This window comes from Leptonotus elevatus, chromosome 1, assembly GCF_054856555.1.
Source record: "Leptonotus elevatus isolate MCC_2025b chromosome 1, RoL_Lele_1.0, whole genome shotgun sequence".
Classification (NCBI taxonomy): Eukaryota; Metazoa; Chordata; class Actinopteri; order Syngnathiformes; family Syngnathidae; genus Leptonotus; species Leptonotus elevatus.
The window spans coordinates 41,190,136-41,210,469 of record NC_141239.1 but is presented as its reverse complement, the minus strand read 5'-3'; the positions used below and the strand labels follow the sequence as shown (position 1 = coordinate 41,210,469).

The following is a 20,334-nucleotide window of genomic DNA, read 5'->3' as shown; positions in this document are numbered from 1 at the left end:
AGTAGTCATCGCCTACATGCCACCAAATAAGGTACACTTCTGACAAGTACCGTTCTCACAAAGGGTATATGGTGAAAGACGGATAAGTCATTCCCTAACCTAAGATTGTCGTGTAATTGGAATTAAATGCTTGGGTGATCAAACACACTTTTCACAGAAGTCTAGCATAAAAGCGGAGGAGCTCCAACAGGGTTCCCACTAGGGGTACAGCAATTAACCGGTTTTACGATTAACTGTGTGTAACTTTTTAAATATCAGGATTAAATAACTGCAGCCGGTCAACAACACCTTTTATTTCTATTTCTATATTCTATTTAGCGGGCGCACAATACAAGGCTCAACTTTGAATGCCACCTGGGGAGAGCAATCACAGACGGCTGTGGGTAGGGTTCCGAGGTGGCAGGACCGCGCTGGCCCAGGCGGGGGACATCCCCACGCCGGACACGGCCCAGCCTGGACCAGGTTGAGTGGACGTGGGGAAAGGGGAGGCCGAAGCAAGGCGGCGGCCGGGAGCGAAGGGAACCACCGGCACATCGTTTGCCGCTCCGTTGTCACGACCGCTATCCCCCCATCCACGGCTGGCCGCTGGAGGCCATAGGCCGAGACTTTTGAGGACTTTGGGACTCCCAAGAAACGTATCTCAGCATACACATTTGGCTTCAAAATGCCTAAATGTGTAGCGGTAAACTGCACAAATCGCCAGTTTAAAGGCTGTGGACGAACATTTCACCTGTAAGTATGCTAAATGAAATGGAAAGAAATTGAAAGATGAAAAAAAAAAGAGGGTACATACCATCCACTTGTTATACATAGTCCTCAGGCCCTATTTTAAGAGCCTTTGAGCCGTCTATGTCTAATCTGCTGTATTTGTTTTAAAAGTCAGCCACTTTACAAAATATATAGTTTCAGTTATTTATTGTTGTTAAAAATAAAAATGTTCAGAATAACTGAAAACTGTAAAACCGCAGGGGGGGTGGGGGGTTATCAGACTATAATTGTAAACCAAAATCTGAAACAGTTGCACCCCTAATTCTCATGCGTCATATAGAAAACCTGGAAAATAAAAAATAAAATAAAAAAATAAAATAAAAATAAAACCTGGAAAATGATTTGCCAATTTTTCAGTCATGGAAAACAAATGAAAAATGAGAAAAAGGGGGAAAATGTCCTGGAAAAGCTTGAGTTGTCCTGAAAAATTATATTACATCCGTCTGCTTGTCACTGCTTTGTGGATGAACCCAAGGTTTAACAGACAACGGCCAGCATTGACCTGGGCCGTTTTTCTGCTTCATCTCTGCTTTTAGCTAGCCAGCACAGCGCCCCATGTGATGCTAATGCTACCACTGATCTGTATATATAACTGGATAGCCGATAGGCCAACACTGCACTTACACAGCACAGAAATGGCACTTTACTTTATTCAATGTGCAATAACCTTATTTATTTATTGATTGAATTGTTTTTATTTATTTTTTATTTGTTTGCTCTTTTCGTCTGCATGCCTATTTGTTCTTATTGCTGATGGAAACGTAAATTTCCCAGAGGGAGTCATCCCAAAGGGATCAATAAAGTCAAATCTAAGTAAGATGGCTGCCCTGTGGCTTCAACAGCTTGCACGGGCGTGTATGGGCTATCCAGTGATAATATACAGATCAGTGGATGCTACCAACCAATCAAATTGCATACTCCTTTAGAAGTTAGAACAGTTATGACTTTGTTGCAAGAGTTTTCCATTTTTAAGACCCGTATTTATTTTATTGATTTATTATTAAAACTAGATAGCTTTTCTTCATTCATAAATATTCGACTTCACGTAACATAACGTACGTGACAGTATGCCGCTATCTCCCTGCATGAAATTATACTACTGAACTATATGGAATGCTTATGAAATAAGATAAAAACAATAAATGAAGCAAAATTGCAAGAAGGCAAGTTTGCTGGAGGTCAAAATGAGTTTTGAGGACCAAAATAAAAAACAATTTATCACTATCCGCCATTTCGTTTACTTTCGCCTCGAACGCTTTTAGGTCGGAACTCGAATATATCCGACATCCGACCATCCTCGAATACAGCATAATAAATCTTAACTTTTCGGCCCACCAAGCTAATTTGGGAGCATTTCAGCTTCCAGTCTGCAATCTGCAGTAAATTGACAATATTTAAAGGAGTGTTTACTTGTATTTGTATAGTTAATAATAAAAATTAAAAAAAGCTTAATTGGTGGTAATAGTTTTCAGTTCACACTTACCCATTCAATGTTATTTTTAGTATATGGCGCTGGCCATTAGAATACAGACAACTGTATTTTGGACACCTACAGTCCAAATTTGGTATCCATCAGACCACCCAAAAAAAATCTTTAGCACGTTAGGATCCCAGGAAAGAAAAAGAGCAGATTCCTTGGGCATTTTCAGGCATGGCTCTACTCTTGGTGGACACGCCTTTTTTGTCACACATCACCATTAAAAAGCACTTGTTAGATAATGAAGACTTCCACATTGCGCACAGGCTGTTCCCAAAAGCGCACGAAGAAGGAGCTGGCTGATTTAGCAGAGTGCTTCTGTTCAAACACAAAAGGTCTTCTTGACATTTCGTACGCCCGCGTTCGGTGCTCATCCTTGTCGCCTTTTTCTCACACGCGGCGCCACCTGAGAAACGGCGACATGTTGACATTTACAAACTTATCCAACTGCAGAAGAATTGCTTAGCACCAGTATTCTTTCTTCCGCTCAATTGTTACTACTAAAAAATAATAATAAAAATAACATACAAGTCGTTGCTGGCTTGTTGACATAATATTCCTACTCCCAGTGGATTTTTGACCCCATTTGACTGATAAGATTCTGGATATTGGCCAAATGAAGTGAGCAGGATGTAGGTGAAATGAGGATAAGGGATGATGAAACCCAGCAAATAAAAAGCAAACGACACGATATAAAATAAAAAACGGAAACTTTTTACATTATTTGCAAGTTAAAAGTATGATAAAGAAACAAATTCCAACACTCCAGGGTACGCTCCAACCGCCTGTTTTAGCTAAAGATATTACCAAGCTTTCTCCGACAACAACAAAAAAACTCTCAAAAATATATAAGTTACTTTCATATACTGATAAAACGTCTTTACCCATCTCAAAATGGGAAACAGACTTGTCTATAGCTCCGGAATCTGTCTTTTGGATTCAAGTTTGTGAAAATGTTTTTAAAATGACAAAACACACAAATTTACAACTTATCCAATATAAAATTATTCACTGAACATACATTACTCAATATATGATGAAGAAAATGGGACTCTCAGACTCCGACATTTGTCTCCAGTGTTTACAAAACACTACAGACACTTATTTTCATGCTTTATGGTTATGTACTCCGGTTATGTGTTTCTGGACTAAAGTCTTAGAAAAACTTTCCGCTGTCTTGGACTGTAGGATACCGTTCTCTCCAAACTTGTGTTTGCTAGGTGACTTAACAACAATTGACTTACCACATAAACAATTTCAATCTATACTTGTAGCCCTTACTATCGCAAAAAAAACAATTCTTGTTAACTGGAAAAATAAACAAACTTTGAATATCGACCAATGGTCTAACCTCCTCATAAATCATATTTTAATGGAAAAAATATCTGCCTCAAATAAAAACCAAATGTCAAAATTTAAAGAAACATGGTCTACGTATATAGAATTTTTTAACCTAAACTTGGATTTTAATTCTGCCTGTTAGCGAGAGCCACAGCAGCGTTATAACTGGCATTGATGTTTCTGTATTAGGCAATTTGTAACTAATGGTTGTGTTTCCATAGTCAGGAACCCGGCTGCTGCCAGCGGGATCGAGCGGATTCACCTCCGATGGGCACCAGGGGTTGATATTCGGATTCACGGCATGCCAGTGGGTTAATTCTGTGGGTGCTGTCCCCCCTGGCGGGGAGTGGGCGGGTCTGCCCCTCTGTTGGCTGCTGGGTGGCGGCTGCGTCTTGGCCGTTCCCTGGGTCTCCTGGGGGGTGCTGCGTTGCGGGGCTTTCCCTGGTGTCGGGGGCGGCGCCGTTCCGGCGCGGTCCGTCGCTCTGGGCCCGGCGACGCGGTTCGGGGCCTGTGGGCCGCCGGGGTGCCCGGTGGTTCCCTCTCCCCTCCCCCTTCCTCCCCCTTGCTGCCTCTCCCTCCTCGCCTCTCCCCGCCCGTCCTCCGCCTCCCTGTCCCCTCTCCCTCGTCGCCCTTCCTCCTCCTCTCCCCCTCTCCTTGCGTCCCTGCCGCTGCCCCCTGCCCTTCTTGTCGTCCCCTTCCCTCCTCCCTTCCCCTTCCCCGGTACGCCTTCCTTCCCCTCCCCTGGGCCGGGGGCTCCATCCATGGCCCGGGTCTCGGTGCTATGGGGGCCGGCGGGGGTGGCTGGGGTTTGGTGTCGTGCCCGCCCCGCTCCGGTGGGCGTCCTGACACCTCGGGCGGGACCCAGTATCCGGGGGGCGAGCCCTATCGCCCCGCCGGACGGGTCCCATATGCCCGCCGGGGTCCTGGTGGGGTGGGTGGGGGCTTGGTGGGCCGGTGCGCCTCCTGCCCCCGCCCGGTTGGGGGGGGCCCCGCTGGTCACACCTCTTAACTCACTACACTAGGTTTGCACAATACACTTTTATAGACATATAGGGCACATAACACACTTTGGGGGGTGGGGTAGGGTGGAAACACCGTCTTCACCCTACAACTCCCCTCCAATTTTAATACACCACACAACTTGTGGGTGGGGGGGGGGCTTGTGGGGGTGCCATCGGTTGGGGGCCGCAGTATAGAGCAGTGCTGCGGTCCCCTGTCCGTGTCGCCACCCCCCGCCCTATCTATTTTTTTTAATGCACCACATACACTCAGCAACATGCTTGGGTGGCGGGTGGATCGGAGCGTGGGAATATCATTTCCATCGGCTCCGGTTCACCTGCTCCTAATTTTAATGCACCACACACACACACTTGTATATACACTGGGTGGGGTCACATTCACGGTTTAGGGGTAGAGTTCGCCAGTCCGCGAGCTGGCGGACTCAGTAACAGGGGTTAATTTTCACAAAGAACGCTGGGGTGACGACCGGGGCCTTCCCCCGCTGGGCCTGGGGTTCGGGGGTGTCGGCCGCCCTCCGGTGCCCCCATCTCCCCCTTCTGCCCCCGGTGTTCCGTCCTTCCACACGGCGGGGGGTGGGGTGGGCGCGGCTGCCCTCTCCGCTCCGCTGTCCGGCCCCTCTTCGGCGCCGGTGCCTGGGTGCGGGTGGTCCCCGGGGGCTGGGGGTCGGGGGTTGGGGGGCTGCCGGTTGGTCGGGGTGGGGTCGGGGGGGGGGGCGGCTTTGTTGGGGGGGGGGCGGTGGTGGGGGTTGCGGGGTGGGGGGGGTGCTGGGGGTGGGGGGTGTCTGGGGGATTGGGGGCATGGGGGCGGCTGGGGCTGGGTTGGGGTGGGTGGCGGGGGGTGGTGGGGGGGCGGGGGTTGGGGGCCGGTGGGGTGCCTGGTGGGCCTGCAGTGCCCCGTCCTGCTGCGTTGGGCCGGGGGCGCGGGCCGTGTTGGGGCGGGGGGCGCTCCTGCTCCTGGGTTTGCTCTCCGGCCGGTGGCCCTGGTGGGGCCCGGGGGTCGTCCTTTGGCGCTGCCGCGGCCTGGGGGGCCCTGAGGTGTTGCGCTTGTTCTGTTCCGGCGGGGGTCGACGGCTCCCCTCTTTGGTGGAGATTTTCATGCATGCCAGATCCACCACACCAGCATCTACCGAAACTCAGACACAATCTGTTTCCTCCTCAGGTTATTGAATCGGTGGAGGCTGGTGTCTCGGATCTCACGCGGCTTCGTCTGTCCTTCCTTCCTTTTCTCGGTCTCTCCGTTGGTCTCTTGAGGCCTCCCTGACTTTATGTTTTTTGGATTTGTTGGGGTCTGGATGTTTCTTGGGCTGGGGAGGAGTTCTGGTGGGGGGTGTCTGGTCGGTGCTGGATTTCACCTTCCTTGGTTTTCTTCGGTCCCCTCGGGTCTCCTGGTGTTCGATTTAGGTGAACGGTATGAGATTTTTTTTTTCTAATAGGTTTTCTGGTGAGCTAACAAACACACGCACGCACGCACGCACACACACATACTCACCCACACACACAAAAAAAAAAAAAAAAAAAAAGGTATGTATGTATGTATGTATATATGTATATATATATATATATATATTTAAAAAAAAAAAAAAAGAGCAATGATGATGACATTTCCGAATGAACAATACTGAGCTCTTAAAAAAAAAAAAAAAAAAAAAAAAAAAGCAAACGACACGACTGAACATGCTGCACAAGGACAAAGACAAATAATCCCAACAAAAAGAAACTGATTCTTTTCTCTTGTTAGGAGGAGAAAAGACTCCTTTCACTTTATTGACACACCCAAAACTGGAAACCAGGTGTTTAAAATAAAAGGTATGTGATGAAGAAGCTTAAATGTGAATCATTGCGCAGGTACACCCTCTGGCACCTAACCGGTCCAAGAGGGGAGACGCTTTAGAAGTCGGGTCCTTCCTTCTTCAGTTTGCTGTAGTCCATGTTGACTGTGTAAAACTGAAGAGCACAGCAGAGAAGAAAGTTGGCTCAGAAGTTCTTAACTGCTCCCTCCCTCCCATTTGTTACAATTGCAAATGGGGGTGGCTACAGTTCCTCTGTGGTCCTGTTGGTGGCAGTAATGTTCACTAAGAAGCACTTTAGCATTCCCACGTTATTGTGATTTTTTTTCCTCCTCACTATTTTGCCATGAAACAACTCCCACATAATACATCCGATTTACACCGCTCGCTTCCAGGGTTTTTATAGTCTGATTCCAAATTACTTACAGTATTGGCACAATTTAACGTTAAATATAAACTTTTCCCCATTCATTTTCAATGGGACTGACATTGGACTTTTTCCAAGTCCCACTTTCCACACATACAACTGTTCATCATTAGCAGCTCTCTGACACTGCTTAGTGGCGCACTTGGTAAAATGCATTGTCCAGTAACCAGGAGGTTGCGTATTCAAATCCAAAAGTACACTTTACCAACTGAATGAATGGGGGCATGCCTAGGTGGCGCTATTGAGTGATTTTATTTGATTTTTTTTACATTGGATATCATTAGTTCCACTTTTTAATCTAAATGAATGGAGGGTACTTTCAGATAACACTTTTTCATATAAATTTCAACTTGCTTCAAAAATTCACGCCTCCCGGGCTCAAGTGTTCTTTTTATTCATTACTACAATTAATACTTTGAAATTTTCACATAATTCATCTTTCAATTTACTTCAAAAGCATTCAGCTATTAGCATTCAGCTTTCAGCATTCCCACGCAATTTCTGCAGAAATTGCAATTAGTCTAGTTGAAGTCTTAGATCTAACAAAATATTTATTGATTTCATCCTTGGCCAGTGTCACACCATTCCACATAATCTTGTACAGAGCAAATTTGTTTTGGTCTTTTATGTTCATGAAAAAAATAGAAATCCCTGCATTAAAAACAAGCCTGACAGGAAGTTACAACAAAAGTTATCAAATTTGACATAGCAACTAATAAGAATGATTGCACTAAACTTTCATAGATCATTTCCAACACAAAAAACTACCACCTAAAAGGTTCTTTAAAATTATCTTACTTTCTGACATTTTCATTTACAGTAATTTCTGGACTATAAGCCGCTACTTTTTTCACTGGCATCCGACCCTGTGGCTAATGCAAAGGTGCGGATTATCCATCAGATCACAAGCACTATAGAGGAAGCGCAAGAGCGTCAGGCAGAGCAAAACAAACCAAGTGAGCCCAAATACATTAGGAGAGCCAGAATGAGAGCGAGACAATTTGCGCCCTCATTGTGGGAAAAAAAAGTAGCGGGAACCTGGTGCGGTAACATTAAAACACCTGCGGCTTACAGTCGGGTGCAGCTTATATGTGTAACAAACTTGAGTATTCCCCAAATTTAGCTAGCGCGGCTTATAGTCAGGTGCGCCTTATAGACCAGAAATTACTGTACTTATACTTGTTAAAAATGCAGAGTCCTTATCAAAAACACTTGATGTGATATTAACAAAACTGATTATTTTTCAAACCAACCTTGTACTGTTGAGTTGGGGCTATCCTATTCCATGGCTCGGGGTTCCTGCGATCCCAGCTGCAAAAATCAAATAAATGATTAAAAACTTAATTTAAAGGGGGGAAAAACCTCTGGAATGATCCAACACTGTCAACGTATGACAAAAAAAAAAGATTAAGCATGGCGGAGCCTCCAAAGTGCAACCCAATCCATTCTGTGACACTTGACAATGTTTTTCTGTATGAAACATTGTCACATGAATGAATCCGTTCCTATGTCAAACTGCCACAATGCATGATAATAATAGGGGTTTTCCAATCAGGTTTTATGATCCTGATTCTGATCATCCATTAGTGAGACGGGCTGATACAGATTCCAATACCTATCACATGAATTAGGTGAACTTTTTTTTGTTTGTTTAAAGATGCTCACTAATGATTATTGTAATAATCGATTAATCTGTCTATCAATTTTTTTTAATGACTCGATTATTCAGATTTTTTTTAAACATATCCAAATTTCCATCATGTATGATACAAAACTGGAAATCATTTCAAATTGACAGTGGAGAAAACAGACAGACATATTATAATTCAGTTACTGGTTTGATCTATAACCTGCCGGAAAAAGAGAAGGGGGCTAAATCACACACAGGCTGTAAAGTGTGAGCTGCGGGTGATCAGATTTTGTGATCCACATATGTGGATCACATACTTTTTCACTAAAATTGGCCAATCATAATCGGAGCACCACTAAATAATAAACATTTGTAATAGTGCCTATTCAAGGTGATTGACAGTAAAAACAGCCAACGAACAAAATAAAATGATTTAGCAGTTTACACAAACAGTAAAATGCAAGAGAAAATCAAGAAGTAAAAAAGAAAATGCAGAGACATAACAAAACATCATTTAGAGAAAGTCAAACAATAAAAGTGAGTTTAAGAACAGCTATTTAAAAGCAATACACTGAATTTTCCTTTTAAACAGTTATTACCTGTACAGACAATGTTTAATGTAACACTTAACATTCCTGTCACACAGGTGAAAAAGTAAAAACACCAAACACAAGCTACACATGATGGCCACAATGGAGATCTAACAGAAATGTCTTTGTGGAGCAAAACTGTCACCTAGTGGCGTTCTTGGGGCATTGATACAATTTACAAGTGTGGAGTGGTAGTGAGTGTATTTACACTAGCATCTGTTTGACAAAATCTAGGGCTGTGCGTAATGAACACAATTTCATAGCTCAATATTTTTTGCCAGATATCTTGATAATATTACAATAGGTCTAATGAAAGGTAAGTTTCTGTTTTTTTTGTTTTTACGAAAAAGCAAACTATCAATCCAAAAGGATGTGTGCAGTTTTTTTTTTTAATTACTGACACTCATCAACATAAACATAGTTGGCAATAATCCTTTTGTTCCTTGAAAGGCTATAGATAAATACAAGTTATAATTATTATTATTAGAAGTACCTGAACGAGTACCCAACTCAAGTACTCACTGAGACCATTTATACTTTTGATACATAAAATTTATATTAATCCAATGACAGACCATTTTTAAGAAAGCCCTTTTGTTTATTTTTTTACCAAAGTCAGAACAGTTGCTCTGCAATAGAGAATGTAAATCTAAAACACAATACAAACAACTAAACACAAATTTAGGATGCATTTCTAATAAAGTAATAAAAGTGACAACTCCCTGTTTTAGTCTGTTCAAAATAAATAGCAGGTTTTATATAATAATAGCAGGCATATTCCATTTTAAAATGATTTAGGAGAGTTATAATTCATATTATTTACATACATTATAAATCCCATGATGAATAGCAGCTATCATGTCTACTATCAATGAATTAATTCCGTAATAGTACGGCAAGCACATGCTCACAGGATCAAATACAGTTTTCATACCTTATTTTTTTTTGTTTTTTTTGCAACTACAAGTTTTTTGACAACAGCCTATTTGCTCTTAGGGTTAGGGTTAAGCAAACTTTGTGAAAATACACAGTTGGGAGTGAAGCAAGGCAGGAACCACTTGGCAAAATAGCACTAGCAGGAGAGTTGCTGGTCACGGCAAAATCGCCACTGCCTTTGTAGTAGTAGACATTATATTCCTTCTAAATTTCCCATTTGAGCATATTTACCAGACATCCGGGTTCTTCAGGGCCAGTCGAGCCAGGTACATCATGGACATGAGTGTGCCGCCGCCAATGAAGAAAAAGAGTGGAATCAGCTGCAAGGAGCAAGACAGCAGCATGAGAGAACAAAATAGCTGCCAATGAAAAGTTAGTCACAAACACAACCATGGACACCTCACGTAGGAAAATAACAAATAGTTTGTTTAATTATTTATTTACTTAATAATAAACGTTTCAATTATTTAAATGAATATAATCAGGTGTTGCTATAATAACGTATGTAACTATACTTTTTGTAGATACATTTTATCGATTTAATATAAATAAATAAATACAAACATTTAGTCTTTACTCTTAAAAACGTGCTTTTAAAAGTATTAACGTGTTATTCTATTGAATTAATTTGCGTTTTATGTTCCAGAATGACGTTAGTACGGTGTAAGCGATATTTACAAAGTGGCTAGCAGCTGCTATTTGCGACCTAGCACCTACTTGTCACTCTTATCAGGATATGCGCCGATTTGACGCCACGCGTTGAAGCACTTAAACTGTTCCATGTATCTACGCGTTATGGATTAACGACAAAAAGGGTGTTAATTTGCGTTTGACAAAGTTTGTCGAAGAAATTCAGCGCGTGTCAGAGCTAGCGTTGCTAGCTAACCACCAAAATCCAAAGAATTCCGAAGCAAACATTGCGACATCGCTGTTTTTCCACGGATAAAACTCGTTTACTCACAGCCGGGTGGTTCCTAAGTTGCTTGCGGACCGTGGCCAACATCTTGACAGGTAGTAAGGTCGGTTGTGCTTTCTCCCAATTTGTACACAAATAAAAAGATTAAAGGAAGTCAAGACAAAACCGAGTTAGTTAATCCGCAGACTGAAAGAGGAGGTCGAGGAGATTGCCTGACGAAAAGTAAAAAATCGCAAGACTAATAATATTCAATTGTTTTGCATACTCTTCAAAGTAATACGGAAAAATACGTAGACATCTTGAAAAGTTTGTATTATTGTAATTTCAGACTTCATTGATACGTTTATACTGGCAAAACAACGACTGTAAAATTGTCACTGTTCTAGTTTGTGTAAACAAGTTATTTCTGGTATTTTTTATGTAAAGTAAAAGACGTCACGACCACACACAAATGCCAATAAAGTGGATCTAAGTGACGTTTAAACAGCGTTTTGAATCGTAAAGTTTATTTCAATCAGTAGTGTGTTAATGATGGAATGGTTTGTTGAGCGTGGCCATCAGAGCGCCAGCTGTACATTTAAAGTGGCAGTAGGAGGCGCTGTTTAGCACGGTTGGAGATGAAGAATGACCAGAAAATAACCCTACAAGATCTTCAAAACCTTCTACAGGAAAGTAAGCCACCTTTTCAGACTTTTTCACTTTCATAATGGGATAAAATATGGATTTAAGTCATCAAAATAGTTATTGATGACTAGCGTTTTCACCAGGATTTCAATGAATTAAAAAAAAAATTACGAGGAAAGGTGACCATTTTCTTTTAATGCAAGTGATTGGTAACTTGTACAAAAAAAATAATAATAATAAAAATTCACCATTATGCTGGCCAACGTTTCTTCTAGTGCCAAAAATATTTTAATGGTTCCTCTGTAATTTGGGCTGCTACATCTGAGTGACTCCTGTTTCTTTGAATTGGCTTTAGTTTTTGAGAGCGATATTTTTGACAATTAATTGATAAGGGGATATCAAAAATCTTGTGAAACAATGGTCTCTTCCTTTACCATCCGTGTAGTCACACATTAACTGTGGAAGAAACGTCGAATTGGAGACATTTTTTTTTATGAATGCTTTGACAGTTTACGAAATGTACTTTGATCATTAGTAAAAGTGTGTTTGTGCTTTGACATCACCTGTGTTACATTACAAAAAAATAGTTTACTGCTAATATTGTCAAATGTTCTGAATTTTTGCTTGATTTGCATATGGAACATGATTTGCATATAAAAAACGTTTGTGATAACAATTGCTGTCTTTCATGATATCACATCAAAAATCAAAGAATACTATATGGACAGAAAGACAGACAGAGCCTCATCAAAAGTAATACCATATAAACAGAATAGCAATGTCAAAATGTGTGTAATTGTAGCATTTTTTTAAACAAAAATTAGAAATAACTCAAAAACTAGAGCCAATAGTATTCAGTGACATCAAAGTACCCTAAAACCGTTGAAACATTTTTGGCGCCAAAATGTGTGTTGACCAGTTTTATTGGCCAAGAACATGTGTTACTGAAACATTTTTGCAAGCAACATGAGATCACTGAGCATTTAAAGTCATCATGACTTTAAATGCTGGAATTGTTTGTCCTTGATGAATGTGTTAAAACAGAGGAGTCTGAATTAATTCTTTTTAAAACGAGGTCATAGAAGTTGCAGCCAGTACGAGAAGTCAGGTTCCGGCTGGTGGATTGTGTTCGAGGGTCCTAATGGGTCGTCTTCTTTGGTCCTTTGCCAAATTTAGCGTCCAATCCCAGGCCTGAAAGGTCAACAGAGGCATAATGAGGAGCTGTGTAATTGTCAAAAAATACAATGGTACCGCAACTTGTGATTTTATCCAGATCATTTTTTGCTTTGTTACGAGCAATGATTTCAGTTGCAAGCGCTACTTTATAACATTGAAAAAGGGACGTCTGCTTGCTTCAACTTGTTTGTCACTCCTAGTTGAAGTTTACTGTACAACTAAACATAAAACAAAGACAATTCATATCTATTTAACCACCCACATAAATTTGCAAACACATAATGCAAAATGCCATAAATGGAAATCAACGTTGCAGTCATATTTTAACTTTTAAAACAATGGACACTTGAACACAAACGGAGACGCAAACATATAAACAGATCATTTAACAATATCCACAGGTTTAAGTTTTTTTAATTTTATGCACACACAAAAAACATCTAATATAACTGCAGTTTAGTCTTTTTTGTGATCTGTCAGCAAATACACTCGTATTATACCTAACTTTTTTTTCTAACACGGAACTACTAACTACTTATCATACTGTTCCCTGGTGGCAAAGGGGCGCACATCAGAAGGCAAAGCACAATGTCCATTAACTAAGCAACAACTGTAATTAGTTCATTTCTATGTTAATACTGTATGTTTTTAAACAGTAAAATACTGCAGAGTGTGCCGGTGTTTTTGTGGAGGACCGGAACAGATTAATGGCATTTCTATTCATTTCAGCGGGGAAAGATGATTTGAGATTAGACTGATTTAAGTTACAGGCATGGTCACGAAGCAAATTAAACTTGTAAATCAAGGTACCACTGTACATCCAACTAAAGTGCCAATCTCTCTCACCAAGGAACACCAGAATGGTGCCGACCCACTGCATGTCGCTCATTTGGTTCCCAAAGAGAAGGACGGAGCCCAGGATAGTGAAGAATTTCCTGGTGGTGGTGACGATGGAGCATGTCAGCGGTCCAAAGTAAACCACCGTCATGAAGATGAACGTCTGGCGTCAAACAGGAAACCGTGTCATTTATTTTGAATACGCCCTCTTTGCTTTTAGCTTTTAACGTTGGCTCACCTGGCCCAACGCGCTGGTCAAACCAAAAAGGAGGATGTTGTACAAGATGCTAGGGTAACGTTCTGTAAAGCTCAGGAACTCCCACACCTCGCCGGTCCACAGCACAGCTGCACACAACATACACACACAGTATTTAACCTCTTAATCGGCTCCAGTTTGAGACCATAAAGAGGACAAAAGATAATAAAATGCTCCTTTCAGACAAGTTTGGATTTGGATGTGCTGGCAGGATAAGTGCTGTGTCTATGGCGCTACCAAGTGGTGTGCAGAAGAATGACATACAGAATGGATGGATGGATGGATAGACAGACAGATGCTGAAGGACATTTGGAACAAAACTGAAGCTATGATTTAAGATTATCCTTGAAGGCAACACCTGACTTAACCAAATAAATGGATGTTAACTGTTCCATTTCTAATATTGCGAATATGACTCACCCAGTCCCAGGAGCACAGTGGACCACAGGTTGATGTTGAACATCATGTGGTTAGCGCTGGTTTGGAAGCGAGACCTCATGTGGTCCTGGGCCACGCCTGTCAGGCCATCCAGCGTCAGAGACACCAGCTGGAGGAAAAAAAAAAGGATAAAGTTTTACCTTGAGTCTTTATGGAATTTTACAGTCTACACTTTTAGTGTGTTTGCGGCTATGCTTATCCACATAGAGGCATGTTCTGTCATTTTTAAGATTAAAAAGTATATTTTTTACAGCATTTACTGCATATAATGGTCATATGTAAAATTGGTTCTTCTCATTAGTATTAAATAGTCACTCCTTTTTAACAATTCAAATTATATTTTGTTTTTAAAAAGTGCAGGTTGGAAATCAACCTGAATTTTTTTCCAAAATATTCTCTACAACCACTTTTTTGTTTTTTTTGTTTTGCTAAGAGTACATTATTTTGACAGCCAGAAGAGGGAGCTGTAATGTAATTATTTTCCATGGTCAGCAGAAGTCTTAAAAATCTGAATTGTGTAATTAAATCGCAGTAAGCCATTAAATGTCACTTCTGGAAACTACAAATATTACTTTTAAGTAGCCCCCCCACACACACACAAAAAAAATGGTACAAGACATACAGTAATTTGGTAAAAATAAATTAATTACAAAAAACAGTCTGAGTCAAGAAATTACACAAATTTGATGGTTACATCTAGTAAATAGAACAAAAAACATTTTCATGGGTTTCAATTGGCCATTGACAGTCCAATTACATGTGAACATTATATTATTTGATATTTAAAAGGGAGGGCAACCCCACAATTTTTTTTAGACCCACTAGTCTAAACAAATTAATATTGTACTTGTGGAACATGAGTTTAGCAGCAAAATCCAAACGTTTGTATCCCCTCGGTTGGCCATTTTTGCCACTTGCTGCTGTCTGAAAATGACATAACAGTTGCTCAGAGCTTAGGTTACAACAAATCACGGCTCAACTTGTGAATGTCACATGACCAAACTCAGAAAACAGGTGAGCCATGATTGGTCGTTATACTGGCTTTCATGTGACGTCACGACAAGCGGCCCGACCCCAAATGGGGGGCAGGAAGTAATTTGCCCATAGGAAAAAGCTGAGAAAATGCCCAAGTTGTGTGCTGTTTATGGCCAAATATATATTATATAATATATTTTATTTCACAAAATAAAAGCTACTTTCCCGTCCCGGAAGTAGTAACCCATAACGAAGATTTTTTTATTTTTGTTTTATTACCAAAAAAAGACGGCAGACCTGGATTTCAAACCTTTGTCTGAAATCCGGAGGAGCGGAGTCGGACAACGGTCGTATATGCAGTGATTACTTCGTGAAAGGTAAGGCTACAGTAATGTAACTACTTACATAGCTGAATAAAACTCTTGGTGCGATATTACTGGAAACGTAGCTAACCGTGATATTACTATGTGGAGTTTGTACTACAGCTTGTGTGTCCATGCTCGGTGGCTGGGCTGTGTCTTTCTTTTTAGCAATGCTAGCTACGTTAGCTATCACGACGAGTGGTTCTTAAATTGAGGTCCTTCTTCCAGGAAGGCCACAACATACTGATGGAAATATATACTTATACTTAAGCATTGGTTTATTCACAAGATGTCTACATAATTACAGAACGTAGATACATGACTGATGAGTCTCTGTTTGACCATTTAAGACCAGTCGTAACAGTTAGCCAGCTAGCTTGTAGCCTGACGCCAGTTGTATGTTTGTGTACATTTGAGTTTAAAAGAGAACAATTCTGAATCACATTTACTCACCCGAGCAAGACGGCAGTCATTTAGTGCTTCTTTTGATCCGAGTTCACTGACAAAAACACACACGAAATAGTTGTAAGCCTCCAGGCTATTATACGCCTTCATTCGGCAAGCGGTGTAGTACGATGTCTGGAGGACAAGGTAGTTCGTAATGTCGATTGCCTCCACACCAGGCAAATCCGACACGAGTTCAGGAAAATCTATTTTCCTCAGAGTGTAAGGATCATAACCGACATATTTTACTATTTTTAGCGTATCGGCTATATCCAGGCTCACCCAACGCTTTTGCATAGTCGCTTTCCATCATTTTCAATGGGTGTTCCCTACTTCCTGACCCCCAGTTGAATTTTGAGCGCCGCCGGAATCACGTGATTGCAATCCTCCAATTGGAGCCCTGAGCAACTGTGATGTCATTTTCTGGCGACAGCAAATTGCAAAATGGCTGTCCCCCGAGATTAATAAAAAACGGCTGGATTTTGCTGCATAATTCATATGCCACAAATGTAATATTAATCAGACTGTCATGTTTAGACTGTGTTTGTTTTTAAAGAGCCGGAGTTGGAAAAAAACAAGACAAAAATCCACATTCCTGTGAAGTTTCATTACTGATGTTTTTCGTTGTTTTTTTAAAGTAAGCGAGGTGGACACAAATGGTTTAACAGCGTTTAATTTGAATTAGGCTATAGGTGCAAATACTGACCAAAAGGATCTCCCCAAAGCCAAAGACGTGGCCGTCCGCCACCGTTGAGCTCTTGTTGGGCTTGTAGAGAAAGAGCGCCACGCCGCTCACAATCAGAAGCACACACAAGTACTTGGCCATCGGGTAGCGCTTCCTCAGGATGGTCACCCCCAAGATCATCACTGCAGTGATAAACAACAATGTGATGGAGCGACTTTTTGAGCTGAAAAAAACTTCAGGAAGGCAAGGCATGACAGCAGAACAGGTGCACACATGCAGAACTGCAAACACAGCTTAAGTGAGAGAAGTATGTTTACTTTGTGTGCAACATGCCAGCACCACAATTCAAAACACTAAACATTCATTATAAAGCATCGCACCTGCAATACTTTAAATACTCAGATTAAATTCAAGCTAATTCGTCATTCTGAAGTCATGGGAATTAAAGTGAGCTCACCTGGGATTGGCTTGCAAGATTTTCCCAGCACCTAAAAACAGGGTATTGCTTTAGGAACACTTTTTCAATAAACTATGATTGGTAGACATTAGAAGGACTTCTGACTGACCTGTGTGGGGTAGTTGACATACTGTAGAGCAGAGTTACTGGACACCATGGCTCCCACATAGGAGAGAGAACACAGGCCATACAACCAGCTCCTGGTGAAGTCCGGTTTGGGACCCTCAAAAAACTGAATCACTGGGGAGGAAGAAGAAAAAGAATAAACAATATGGTGAAGTAAGCGCTCACATTTAAAGCAAAAATCTGACATCTTGGTGTTTTAGCTTTTTTTTTTTTTTTTTATAGATGCACTTCTCAAAGCCATAGAAAACAAAGTCTGAACAATGCTATGTACTGGCGCCTGCCACATCGTCACCCAGCTTGACATAATATACAGTCGTGCTCACTGTTATTGGCACCCCTTAATTTTTTGCATGATCTCTACAATATATTCGGAAATAAGTGGAAATGTATCCAATTTATATCATCGGGACCTTTTAATTGGATGTCCAAAGTAATTGCACAAAGGAAATAGATGTTCAAATTGCATGATGTCATTCCAAATAAGAAATAGAAAACTCAGCATGTGCAGCAATAATGGCACCCCTCTTTGATATTTGTTTGCACACCCTTCCACAGTGACGACAGCTTCCAAACACTTCTTGTAGCCATCCCTAAGCTTCTTGCACTTCTCCGCTGGTATCCCCCCCCCCCCCCCCCCACACACACACACTCTTCCTTTGCCAATTGTTCAAGCTCTAGAATGTTTGCAGGTTTCTTTTCGCAATGGCACATTGCAGCGCATATCAAAGATTTTCAATCGGATTGAGATCAGGGGTCATTGGTGGCCATTTTAAATCTGTATTTTTTTGCTTTTTAACCATTCCTGTGTGCTTTTGGATGTGCGCTTTAGGTATTTGTCTTGCTGGAAGACCCATGACCTTTGACTCAAACAAAGTTGTCCAACACTTGGTAGGACATGTCCCCCTAAAATGTCTTGATCATTCTCTGGTTTCATGATTCCTGTGATATGATTAAGGCCTCCAGTAGCAGATGTAGCAAAGCAGCCCTACAGAATGATGGATCCTCCATCATGCTTAACTGTAGGGAGGGTGTTCTTTTCCTTGGAAGCTTCATTACGCTGTCTGTAAACAAACTGTTGGCGTGCATTGCCGAAAAGCTCTATTTTTGTTTCATCCGTCCACAGAACATTTTCCCCGAAGAATTGTGGTTTGTCCAGGTACTCCTTGGCAAAGGTTAGCCATTCTTTTTTATGTCTGTCTCAAGAATGGTCTTCGCCCATGAAGCCCTGTTTTTGGTTCAGTGTGTGGCATATGGTGCTTCTTGAAACCAAGATCCCAAATTGTTCCAGGTTGGCTTTCAGGTCTTTGGATGTTTAACGTGGTGTTTTTTCCACCATTCGCACCAACCGTCGAAGACTTGGGTCATCAATCCCAGAAATCATAGGAACACAATTGTGACTGTTCCATAAGCCAATGAAAAATTGTACATAACCATGCCCATATATTTGCAACTTGTTGCTAGGCAAAATTCATAGGGTGTCATGATTGTTCCATCTGCCAGTGAATTTTTTTTTTTAAATAACGACAGTGGTTACACTTACAGCATTTCAGAACATTAAACTTCGACTTAAAACATTGCCTGTGCATGTTAATAAAGGATTTGTGATGGTGACAGTTTGATTATTTCTATTGTGTATATTTCCTGTTTGAACCAGCATTTCACATCAAACTGTGTTGGACCATGGAGGTCCAAATACTTACATATCCTGGCAAACAGAGCGTTGATGATGCACTGGATGAACACCAACGTCCTGGCAAATCGAAACTTCTCTTTTAGTTCGCCATGGCCGTAATCACCTCTTGTACTGCGGTGAAAAATGTAATACAAAAGTTATATACTATTACTTCATCTGGTGTTGAGGTCCTGATGCATTTGAGATCAACCAACTTAAACTTTGTGTGGGTCGACTCGTCAGGTTTTAGTAACCAGATAGGATCTCTGCCCCCTCACCATACCACTTGGGCAACTGCATTCCATCCATGTCGTGGCCCACTTCCATCTGATACTGTAATAATCAACATCTTATCTATCACACAGCCACACTTAAGTAGTATCTCCATTTGCTTATATATAGAGAGAGATTTTTTTTTTTTTTTACTTGACCAAACTATTCGACATCTTTACTGGGAAGTAAGCAAAGCAATGCATCAATATATTTGGAAACAAAAGTAAAATTAGGAGACTATATGCCTACAGTCATATACTATCCATACTATATTGATATTTACATTATTAATCATCGCGTGAGGGAAAATAATGAATGGCAGCTACGTCAACTATCAATGAAGTATTCCCACCAGCTGTCGCGTCTAAACGCCAACTAAAGTCCTGGTTACTTACATGGTTTCCTGCAGAATTCCATAATAGAAATAACACACAAAGACGCCCAGGAAACAGACGATGAAGCGCAAGCGCATGTTTTCCAACAGCGACGGGCCCCTGGATGCTCCTTTGCCCGAAGCCATGCTGTCCACCACCAGTCCGGGTATGGAAACCGATACCGCCGTGCTCCCGGTCCCCCCGACACTGACGTCCCGCTCCACTATAGCCGCGGTCCCGAGCCGAAGTGGGTGCTCAGGTTATCTTTTCACTTTTGCACAGCGAGTGCTACTTTGTTTTTAATTTGCCGTTTTTCATTTGCGGTGTTTAAATATCTCTGGTCCGTTGCAGAGGAATGTTGTTGTGATGAGGTAATGACAGGTTTCATTAATAGGCGTCTGAAAATTTGCTGTTGTGAAAGGACCTTAAAAGGTGGTGCCCGTAAATTCGCCTGAATTTGACGTTTTTATTTTACTGCGCTACTCTTGTACGTGAGTGAAATTTATCTCCAATGCACGTTGACGAAACCAATCAAAACAAATGTTCTATTCGTAATGTGAGGTAAAGTATATGTTTTATACCTGGCCACACATTGTACCACGGCAATGTGAAAGGAGGAGGGGAAAAAGAGGTCCTTTTCTTGAAAACATCGCGTGCCTTTTAAACGTCACACTATGTGGATTGAGCGTATTGGTCCATACACTACACGCACACACGCACTTCAACTTGGCCTATCAAAGAGCT

General features: G+C 41.4%; 2 protein-coding genes and 1 long non-coding RNA gene across 3 annotated transcripts; 1 reads left to right on the top strand and 2 right to left on the bottom strand.

Annotated features, from left to right (window-relative positions):
* Window positions 1-6,326: 6,326 nt before the first annotated feature.
* coxfa4a (cytochrome c oxidase associated subunit FA4 a) lies at window positions 6,327-11,105 on the bottom strand. The gene is made up of 4 exons (XM_086058803.1): window positions 10,937-11,105; window positions 10,207-10,295; window positions 8,073-8,130; window positions 6,327-6,549 (listed from the first exon to the last, which is right to left on the bottom strand). The coding sequence occupies exons 1-4, from the start codon at window positions 10,976-10,978 to the stop codon at window positions 6,493-6,495; spliced, it is 246 nt and encodes an 81-aa protein (XP_085914929.1). The 5' UTR covers window positions 10,979-11,105; the 3' UTR covers window positions 6,327-6,492.
* LOC147182231 (uncharacterized) lies at window positions 10,658-15,085 on the top strand. Its single transcript, XR_015090479.1, has 3 exons — window positions 10,658-11,563; window positions 13,542-13,664; window positions 13,749-15,085. It is a non-coding gene; the product is annotated as an uncharacterized LOC147182231 (long non-coding RNA).
* slc35b1 (solute carrier family 35 member B1) lies at window positions 11,683-20,181 on the bottom strand. The gene is made up of 9 exons (XM_086058790.1): window positions 19,612-20,181; window positions 18,972-19,075; window positions 17,255-17,385; window positions 17,146-17,176; window positions 16,710-16,870; window positions 14,205-14,331; window positions 13,767-13,873; window positions 13,538-13,691; window positions 11,683-12,706 (listed from the first exon to the last, which is right to left on the bottom strand). Exons 1-9 carry the CDS (start codon window positions 19,734-19,736, stop codon window positions 12,654-12,656), a joined length of 993 nt encoding a protein of 330 aa, XP_085914916.1. The 5' UTR covers window positions 19,737-20,181; the 3' UTR covers window positions 11,683-12,653.
* Between the last annotated feature and the right edge of the window lie 153 nt (window positions 20,182-20,334).

Coding starts and splice junctions, on each gene's coding strand:
- coxfa4a (XM_086058803.1), bottom strand. CDS start 10,978: ATGTTGGCCACGGTCCGCAAGCAACTTAGGAACCACCCGGCT. Junction 10,296..10,936: donor AACTTAGGAACCACCCGGCT/GTGAGTAAACGA, acceptor TGCTCCTTGCAG/CTGATTCCACTCTTTTTCTT. Junction 8,131..10,206: donor CTGAAGAACCCGGATGTCTG/GTAAATATGCTC, acceptor TGATTTTTGCAG/CTGGGATCGCAGGAACCCCG.
- slc35b1 (XM_086058790.1), bottom strand. CDS start 19,736: ATGGCTTCGGGCAAAGGAGCATCCAGGGGCCCGTCGCTGTTGGAAAAC. Junction 17,177..17,254: donor ATGTCAACTACCCCACACAG/GTCAGTCAGAAG, acceptor CCCTGTTTTTAG/GTGCTGGGAAAATCTTGCAA. Junction 13,874..14,204: donor CACTGTGCTCCTGGGACTGG/GTGAGTCATATT, acceptor TGTTGTGTGCAG/CTGTGCTGTGGACCGGCGAG.